Raw genomic sequence first — 10507 nt, 5'->3', positions numbered from 1 at the left:
GTGTGTGTGTGTGTGTGTGTGTGTGTGTGTGTGTGTGTGTGTGTGTGCGTGTGTGTGCGTGCGTGCACGGGGACGGGGGGACAGGGAGGAGAAGGTTGTTTGTACTAGTCTTGGAAGTCCAAGACCCTGAGAAAAGCACTAGAATAAGGGATGAACATAAGCAGTGCTGGGAGGGGCAGGAGGGGCCTGGAGGGAGGTCTGGATAGTGTCCAGGGACAGCAGGAGTCTGCACCTCCACTGCAGCTCCTTGGTACTCACCTACCTTCAAGTTCACTTCAGTATCTCTGCCCAGTGTTTTTGATTCATTGGACAAGTCTTGGGTGCCCTCATCTCTGCTTAGCTCTGGGATGAGGAGATTTCTCGGTCACCACCCCTGTGGAGGCAAGAGTCACAGTGAGGAAATCTTACATCTGGGGACCAGTGTGAAACAGTGCAGGACCTAGGGCTTCCCTAGAGGCTCGGGGCCCTCAGGGCAGGAAGTGGGGTAAGAGCAAGGTAGAGGAGTGAGGCACAGGAGGAAGAGAAGGCTTTCTGGGCGAGGGCTGGGTAGTGGGCTCTGCCTGGCTGTGGTGGAGAGAATGTGATGGGGGGAAAGCAGGCTGGTGCTGAGTGATGCCAGAAGCAACACCAGGGATAGTGACATCTGGAGAGATTTAGAAAATAGAGTAAGGCCGCTGGGAGATCTGGGCTAAATAAAGGTGCAGGTGCAGTTGATCAGTTTATTAAGGGGTTCAAGGAGGTGGTTGGTTGGTGGAAGGTGTCTCACTATTCCCTAACCACCTCCCTTCCTGATCTCTTCCCCCCAGAACCGCAGGTGGAGATGGAGCAGCAATGCCCTTTACCTCTACCAAGCCTGGGGGCAGGGCTCCCCAGGTAGAACGAGCCCGAACTACTGTGCGATCCTGACTCCTGAGTCTGGTGAGCTAGAGAAAGAAACACCCTCACACCTCCACCGTCTACCCAGGAGCCTTCTCTTCACCTCCTGTTGTCTGAAAGCCTGGATGCCTGGGGCACCTCCTTTCTAGAATATGGGAGTCTCTCCTCTCCTTTCCTCTGCTCTGCTTTCCTCTCTTCTCTTCTCTTCTCTCCTCTCCTCTCCTCTCCTCTCTTAACCTTTTCTCCTTTCTCTCCTCCTCCTCTCTTCTCTTTTGTTTTGTGTCTTTTGGAGGACAATTGGGGTTAAGTAACTTGCCCAAGGTTACACGGCTAGGTGTGTGTGTGTGTGTGTGTGTGTGTGTGTGTGTGTGTGTGTGTGTGTGTGTGTGTGTGTGTATGTTAAGTGTCTGAGGCCAGAACCGAACTCAGGTCCTCCCAACTCCGGGGCTGTGCTTTATTCACTGTGCCACCTAGCCGCCCCTCTTCTCTTCTTTTCTCAACCTCTTCTCTCTTTCCTCTCTTTCATTTTTCTTTCTCCTTCCGTCTATTTTCACCTACTTCCTTCCTTATATTTACTCTCCATGATGCTTAGGACAATAAGGTCAGACTTGAATGAGTGTGCTACCTATGGCCAGGAAGCTGCTCTCATTAGTCTAGGGACTTCTCATCCTAACTTGTCCCTCCAACTGAACCTAGGCCATCTCACTACAGGATTCCAGAGCTGGAAAGATGAACCTTGTCAGAAAAAGTACCTTTACCTCTGCAAGTTCCAAGCCTAGAGAGGAGAAGCCAGAAGAAGAGGTTGGAACTCTGCTACCTTGGAGTCAAGGAGGCCCACTGTCATGATCTCTGCCTTCCCAGAGAAGCTTCTCTCCATCCTCCTTCCTCACACCAGCCCCCCCTTTGTTATCTGCCAACTGTCTCCACTTTTCTTTTTCCTTTTCTTCTCTTCCCCCTGCCTACCCCACCCCCACTCAATGCTACTTGCCCCAAGGCCCTTTATTCCATGTCACACAGTTAGCTCAAAGTTTACAAGTGCCCTGAATATAAATGGTCACACTATTTTGAAAAAGGAAAGAGGTAAAATTTAAATTCTTTTCACAAATATTGTAAAGGTGAGAGTTCTTAACTAAGGAGTCAAAGAGATCATCCATGACAAAAATTTCATCACTTAAACTGAAAAAAAAACTGTATGTTTAATGTATGAAATCTGCTTTCTCCAATGCTGTTTGGAGGAAGGGCCCAGCACCTCCACTGTGAACTCCTTCCCATCATCATGCACCTCAGTAAGGATTGTCCTTGAAGTTCCTTCCTCTTCAGTTATGTCTGTGAATGACTTTATTGTAGACTCCTCCCATGGTTCTGTGTCTTTGAATAAACTTTCTAACCTGATCCTCTGACTTTTTTTGGTGAATCTACAATTTTAAAACATTATTTTAAGCATGATTTATAAAATGCTTTGCTCATCTTAAGGCTGCGAAAACAACCATAATTTTAGAGAAGAGGAAACAGACTCAGATAAACTACCAAGGTCGCAGAGTTAGAAATGCTCTAACCCAGATCTTTGGATTGCACTGGTCATTTCTCTCCCTGATAACTTTGTTTCCTCAGTAAGAACCAGAGCAATGCCACTTTCTAGGTCTACCTCCTCATTTCAGTTCAGCTTAGAAATCCTGCTAGGTGAAGTAGGATCCACCATTTCTTGCTAAACTTGCATTTTAGCCTTCTCTCCATGTATGGGAAGTCCTATTGGCTCTGAGATGTTCTTCCAACTGGGCAATTGGCAGCAAACTTTGGGCTCCTGCCCCAGTTCTTGCTTATTTGGATCAGGAAGGCAGCAGCCTCTTGGATCCACAAGCAGTCATGCTTTTGGCTTCATGACATCCTTCCTTGTCCCTGCCCCTTTCTCCCCTCCAGGAAGCCTCTAAGGTTGTCATGCTTGGAAGAGTCTTGGTCTTCTCATGTTTATGTGTATATCAAGTTGCATGAAGCAGATGGAGAAGTTGATTGTTTTGGCAAGTTCTCCCCTCAGAAGAAGAAGTTTGGGCATTGATTTGAGTTACACATGGAGTTAGTTCCCCCAAATATTCTAAGCTCCCATCGGGGATTAATATTTCTTTTTTTTTTTTTTAAAGCAATTGGAGTTAAGTAACTTGCTCAAGGTTACATGGCCAGGTGTTTCTGGGTGGGTGCTAAGTGTCTGATCCCAGATTCTATCCCAGGTCATCCTGACTCTGGGGCCAGTGCTCTTACTTGCTGTGCTACCTGGCCACCCCAAAATAGGCAATTTTTTCTTTCTTTTTTTTTTTTGCTTTTGGGGGGCAATTGGGGTTAAGTAACTTGCCCAAGATTACATAGCCAGTTTTTTTTGTGTGGGTATTAAGTGTCTGAGGCCGGAACCTAACTTGGGTCCTCCTGACTCCAGGGCCGGCACTTTACTCACTGTGCCACCTAGCCGCCCCTGGGATTAATATTTTAATGACCCCTGAGTTCTTGAGATGGTTCCATTTTCTTGGGGCCTATCTTCCTCATGCCAATCCCTTCCCACTGCAGGTTGCACATGTCTGCCTCTCCTGGAATCAAAGGTGCTGCTCATTGGGGCGGCCAGGTAGCACAGCAAGTAAGAGCACCGGCCCCAGTGTCGGGATGACCTGGGATCGAATGTGGGCTCTGATACTTAGCACCACACCCAGAAATAGCTGGCCGTGTAACCTTGAGCAAGTTACTTAACCCCAATTGCTTAAAAAAAAAGGTCCTGCTCATTGTCCCTACCTCTAAAAATAAGAGACCTTTGTTCATTTGATTGGCAAAGTTGTTGAGCAGAGATAAATGAGGAAGAAATCACAGAGCAGAGACCATCAGAGCCATGAAGATAATGGCCAAACATCATCTTCAGAGAATGAGTTCAATTGCTCATTGGTCAACCAATCAATCCACACATTTTTATTCAGCATTCCTGTATCCCAGATACAGGGAGGAGGATGCAAAGAAAGGCAGAAAAGAGGCTCTGGATCTCAAGGAACTCCTTCTAATGGGGGAGAGAGCATACATAAGTCACTCTACACAAGACCAATACAGCAGAGATAAAAGATCACTTTAGAGGGGGATTTACTGAGCTGACTAATTGATGAGCCATAGGCATGAGGCCTTATTCATTAGGTAGCCAAAGGAGGAACAGTATCTGAGCCAGGACCAGGAGCAGATAAAAAAGCAAAGGCCCCCTCCTAATGCAGAGACAGAGCTGATTTTTCCTCTCTGACAACTCATTCCCATAATGCCCACAGAAAAATGAACCACCCACTGTACTGTTGCATCCCTAAATCCAGGCCCCTATAAATCCCTATGAGGCAGCCAGGTGGTTCAGTGGATACAGCAGTGGGATTGGAAACAGGAAGACTCATTTTCCTGAGTTCTAATCAGACCTCAGAAATGCTGTGTGAATCTGTGCAAGTGACTTCACCCTGTTTGCCTCAGTTTCCTCATCTGTAAAATGGGCTAGAGAAGGAAATGGCAAACCATTCCAGTATCTTTGCCAAGAAAAGCCCCAATGGGGATCAGAAAAGTCAGATACACCTGAAACAATGGAAGAACAAATCAGTGAGTTTTTTAGTTAATAACTTTGAGCAAAAGATCACAGATGCTTTTGAAGGTGAAGAGTTTTGGAATTGTGTTATGTATGAAGAGGTGAGGAACTGCTTATGGGAAAAGGGCATTTCTACAGTTTATCAAAAATAATATATAATAAACTGGGGGAAAGGCATCAGAGGTAACTGAGTAATTAATGAGAAAGGTTATAATTTTAGAAATGAACAATTAAGAGTGCTAATATACCAATGAATTCCACTGAGCTCAGGGTAATGAAACTGAGTATGGCGATGAGTGAAATGTCTGAGGGATGATCACTCTGTTTAAGCTACCTGGAAGGAGGGCAATGCCCCATTGCACCTGGATAGACTATCTTAGTTAGACATAGATATTCAAGACTCTTGGGATATTTCCTTGTTCTTTCCTTCTCCGCAAAAGTACGAAGACAATTCATGTGTATTGAATTACCAGATGTGTTTTGAGACTTCATTGGGAGGGTCACTGTTCAGTATGGGAGACATTACCAGTCAGGTAAGATCCCTAGGGACTTGCAGTGGCTAAGTTGTTGTGGCCATGTGTCCCTGCCCCATCTCCTATGTTTTAGTTCCATGTGACCCCAGCTGCTGAAAGGGAGTCCATGGTGATGCTGGGGCTTCCACACAGAAGAAGAACTCAGAGATGATGCATGTTTCCCCAGGTCTGCCCTGCAATTGTGCATTTGAGCTCCTGAGACTGAGCTCAATTCCTGACCTGTTGAAATGAGGCCTAGGTCTCAGGAATGAATGAATGAATTAAAAAGCATTCATTAAGCTCTCTCTCTATACAAAGCCCTGTGCTAAGTCTGGACTTACAAATACAAAGCCAGAGAGTCTCTCCACTCAAGGAGTTCCCATTCTAATGGAAGACAACACATAGAAAGCTACAGATGCTCATTGTAAGGACAGATTAGTGGGCAGCAGCCTCTAGACAGTCAGGCCCCTTCTTCAATGTTACTTCCACTGATAAAGTCAGTACACATTCTGGTGTTGAATTTTTTGAATCTTTTTGAATCTTTTGAATCTTTGAATCTGGTATTGAATCTTTTCACAGGCCAAGGACTTTGGTGACAAGAACTTTCATCCCTTCCTTAGTATAATTGGTGTGTTCTAAGAGGGACAATAGACCTGCACCAGGTACCTGGGGCTGGAGATAGGGGTTTGAGGACTACAGTGAGGATCCTAGAGGGACTCTAAGCACTGTGTGACAAAAATGTGTGTATTGAGGCCAGGGAAGAGAAGACTAAAAACTGCTGGGTCTTGGAGTATTGGGGGAACTCAGAAGTCATCCAACCAAACATGTGTTAAGGCAGAGAATCCTTTGCTGAGGCAAAAAGTGATCTAAGGAAGACGGCTGTTCTCAGTTGTTACCGGTCTCCTCAATGTGATAGTTAATTGATGAAATGAGCATTTATTAAGCTCCTACTGTATAGTAGGTTCTCTACTAAGCAGTAGGGATTCAAAGAAAAAGCAAAGGATAATCTTGCTCAAGGATCTCGCAGGTCAATGACAAGATTCACAGACTATGTATGTTTCTGTAACTTACATGTTCTTGTAATGTACACACACACAAATAAGAGATAGTCAGCAAAGATGGTGGCACAAGGATTAAGGAAGGATCAGGAAAATCTTGTTGAAGGTGGGATTTCATCTGGGACTTGAAGAAAGTCAGGCAAGTCAGGACATGGAGATGGGGGGGGGGGGGGGGGGGGGGGGGGGGGGCGGGGGGGGGACGGGGGGGGACAATTTCAGGCATGGGAGACAGGCAGAGGAAATGCCCAGAGTTGGAATGGGGCGGATATCTTGAGCCATCAGTGCACTGTGCTGTCCTATTTCTGGCGAACACACCCAAGTGTAGGGCTTGGAACATGCCCGATTCCCAGGGCAGGTTCCCTAAAAGAGTTCCCACTTGATTTGAAGTGTTCTGTGGGAATTCATCCACTAAAACTGTAGCTTATGAAAGCCCAAATAATTAGTTTAAAGCAAAGGCATTTCATGAGAAGACATGATAAGAAAATGAGCAATGAAACCTTTTAGTCATAAATCTGGAGACAATTGTGTCCCAAATATATGGCGTGTTCATCATTGGTAAAAGGGAACAGAGGTGGGGATCATTTATGGAAGGGAAGAGGCAAGCATTTAGAGATCAATGGCTGGGCCATTTCTCTAGATGTTGGAGATGGAGTCTAACTCAGCAAGTAAAGTATATGTCCTCAGGACAGCCCCAAAGACAGTGGTAGCCCACTATCCCCAATAGCAAGCCTGCAATGGCACAGTCACAGAAATCTCCGAGCGACATCATTATGTCACCAGATTTGTTCCTTATTGGTATCTGATAGACATCACTTCATTAAACATGGAGCCTCCACCAAATGCTTCTTTGACTGCCATAGCCAGATGCCACCCCCTCCTGGCACATGGAATTGGACGTCCTCTCTGTTTCTCACTTTCAGCTCTAGCTGAAGTCTTTGGCTATGGTACTATTGTTTCCTCAAGAGAAGAAAAGGCTCTGCCAGGATCTTTTAGATCAAAAGCCAGAGGACTTAAAAAATGTTACTTTAGGAAAATGATGACTTCAGTCATATGAATAGTCACGTTCATCAGTAGTGGGGGATAGAAGGGAGGGGAAAAATATGCAAAGTTCACTTTTTGTTCTTTCCTTGTAAGAGTAGAGTAAGTCAGTCGCCAAACTTTTATTAAACACTGACCATATGGTAGATAATTTTGGGAGCCTGACTTGGTACTCAAGTGAGACAAAGTAGTAAATACCAAATTTACCAGTTTCCCATTCAATCTCAACTCCTCCCCATGTGCTTTGTGACTGAAAGGGGCCCATTTCTTCCCCAGAACATGGGAGCTTCTTTACCATCACCTCCCCTCCTCTCCTCTTCTTTCCCATCCCCTTCCATTCAATTAGTTTATACATTATTAAATTCAGAATTTCAGGGCAGGAGGTCAGTCTCGCCAGAGTGATGGTGACAAATAAGGAGCCTTTGGGCTAGCCTAGCTCATTCTCTCTCTCTCTCTCTCTCTCTCTCTCTCTCTCTGTCTCTCTCTCTCTCTCTCTCTCTCTCTCTCTCTCTCTCTCTCTCTCTCTCTCTCTCTCTCTCTCTCTCTCTCTCTCTCCCCTCTTCTCTTTGATTTAAGAAATAACAGAATGAATTGCACTAAGAAAAATTCTCTTCTCTGTGAAACTGTCAATCCTAGAAATGACAAGACAGATGAAGGAATTGACATTTAGCCACTTGGGGAGCCAAAAGCAGAATCTCAGGCCCTTCTTAGAGACTCTCTGCAAATAAAGTTTTTTTTACAACATATAATCAATATATTGAAATAAATTGATTGTTTCCCTCACATTAGATATAAACTATTCTTCCATAACACTAACAATGACTTACATCCTTTGAAAAGAAATACAAATCTTTTCTTTTCTAGAAAAATCCCCCCCCCCCCATTAACAGCTCCATTTGAAAGGGGCTTTAAGGGACAAATTGATGCCATGTTGGGGGCTGACTTCCAACATGCTCCAAAGGCCTGGGGGTTTCTGAGTTACTGAAGCTTCCTTCATCCCTTCACCATTCCACCAAAACCTTTCTGGGTTTTCCTATGAAATGAAAATGGTGGAAAAATCAAGGAGAATTTAAATTATTAAAGAAGACCACTGAAAGACATTAGCCCTCATCCTAAGAGCCTTTGTTGAAAGTTCCTTTCCTTCTCTTGTAAGTGTAGTCATCAACAACTCTCTCAGGCTTTGGTCTCTCCTCCATCTCCAGAGGAAAAGGGCATGGAGGAGAGAGGAGAAATTTGGTGCCCATTTCCAGAGCCAAGACCAGCTTCCCCAAGAAGGAATGATTGTAATAAGCCCCAGAAATCCTGCCAATGGCTGAATCCTGGTTTCAGAGACACCAGGAGAAGGGGAGAAATGGGAACCTGCTTCCTCTTCCCAGTCTGGGACTGAGCTGGAAGCTGCAGAGTAGCCAGTCAAGCGGTGTCATCTTACAGACATTCATTAAGCACTTCCTAGGTGCCTTGTGGGATACAAAAAGAGGCAAAAGAATGTCCCTGCCCTCACGCAGCTTACAATCTACATGTTTTACAACAAGCAAATAATATGTACAAACAAGCTACAAGGAAGATAAGTAGGAAACAATTAGGAAACAGAAGGTACTAGGATTAAGAGGGTTTAGGAAAGGATTCTTGTAGAAGATTGGCTTTTAATTGGAACTTAAAGGAAGTCAGGGACGCCAGTAGGCAAGGTGAGGAGGGAGAAAATTCCAGACATGGGAGACAAGCAGAGAAAATTCCTCAAACCAGGGCGGCCAGGTAGCACAGGGAGTAAGAGCACCAGCTCCAGTGTCAGTATGACCTGGAGATCGAATCCCGGGCTCAGATACTTAGCATCCACCCAGAAACACCTGGCCGTGTAACCTTGAGCAAGTTACTTAACCCTGATTGCTTAAAAAAATTTTTTTTGCTAAGGTGAGATTTCTTAATCATGTAAAGAATCAAGGATATCATTTAATGCAAAAATAATTTTGATTACATAAAATTAAACAACTAATCTATTTTTAAAAGAATTATTTTATTTTTAATTTATGGAATAAAACAAGCATTTCCATAACATAGTATACTTCAAAAAAAGATAATTGCACACAAAACTGTAGATATATCATGTACAACTTGCTATTTCTTTTAAATATTTAATAAAGTTATATAAATTTCTTTTTCTCTTTTTTCCCTTTTTATGATTTATTCACTCACAGTTGTTCTTAAAACAATGTTGTTGTTATGTACAATGTTCTCTTGGTTCTGCTCATTTCACTCTATTATTTTAAGCAAGTCTATCCATGTTTCTCTGTAAATTAATATATAAAATTCTACTTTCTCTTATATTCTTGGGAAGGTGGAGACAGGGTTCTCCTCTGTGGACTCCTTACAGTTATATGACATTGTTAGGATTCTCCTTGAAGTTCCTTCCTGTGGTATTGTCTGTGGATGGTTCTATTATAGGCACATTTAATGTTTCTATGTCTTTGAAGAAACTTCTCTCTGACTTGATCCTCTGAATTATTTTGCTGAACCACTGGTTTTTTAAACATGATGATGCTTCAGGGTTTATAAATAATTTTCCTCATGCTTACCTCATGAAAACAATCCCAGTTTGAGAGATGAAGAAAGAGGCTCAGTGATACTCCTAACATCACAGAGTTAAGAAGTCTCAGACCCAGATTTTTGGATTTCATAGCTAGTATAAATACAAAAGACTTCATGAAAGAACATGGTAATAAAAGGAGCAATAAAATATTTTAGTCATAAATCTGAGGACAATTCTTTCCCAAATATACAGAGAATCAGCAGGAAAAATGGACACGAGTGGGGATCATTTATGGAAGGAAAGAGATATGTGTGATATTCAGAAGTGAACTCTGGATATTGGAGAGAGAACTCAACTTCAGCAAGAGGAATACATGGCTTGAGGACAGCATTGCAGACAGTAGTAGCCCAATGACCCCAGGAATTAATGTAACCAGGGCATACAAAAGGATGATGAACTCAAGCCTCCAGTGGTATGAGGTCACAGAAATCTCCTAGCAGAGTTGTTATTCTATCACCACCAGATTTGTTCCTCATTATTCTCTGCTAGATACCCGTCTACCAGACATGGAGTCTGCACTAGAGGTGTCATTGATTGACACAGCCAGACACTGCCCCTCTCTGCTCTTCACCACTGGGTCTAGCTTAAGTCCTTGGCTATAGGACTATTGTTTCTTCTTCAGAAGAATAAGTTCTGCCATGCTCTTTAAATTCAAAAGCCAGAGGGTTTTTTCATAAAATATCAAGTCATGGGATAAATAATGTCCTGTGGCAGGGGAAAAATAAAAATATCCTCATTTTTTTTTCTCATAAGACTAGTATAAATCAATCACCATGCATTTATAACGCACCTACTATAGGACAGACTAGTGTATGAGCCTAGTTTGGTACTTAAGGGTGTGAAGGGTGTGTGTGTG

The 10507-nt window shown here is 43.5% G+C and overlaps 1 protein-coding gene across 1 annotated transcript in view; it reads left to right on the top strand.

Moving 5' to 3' along the window:
* The window catches only part of LOC138145709 (lithostathine-1-alpha-like), an 18524-nt gene that overhangs the window by 991 nt on the left and 7026 nt on the right, over positions 1-10507 (top strand). Inside the window, exon 4 of the mRNA XM_069067359.1 lies at positions 807-918. Coding sequence (XP_068923460.1) covers positions 807-918 — 112 coding nt within the window. The remainder of the gene's footprint in view (positions 1-806; positions 919-10507) is intronic.

This window comes from Petaurus breviceps, unplaced genomic scaffold (assembly GCF_028583685.1).
Source record: "Petaurus breviceps papuanus isolate PSGF00001 unplaced genomic scaffold, PetGlider_PUasm1.0 139, whole genome shotgun sequence".
NCBI lineage: Eukaryota > Metazoa > Chordata > Mammalia > Diprotodontia > Petauridae > Petaurus > Petaurus breviceps.
The sequence above is the reverse complement of the archived record's forward strand: the minus strand, read 5'-3'. Positions and strand labels throughout refer to the sequence as shown.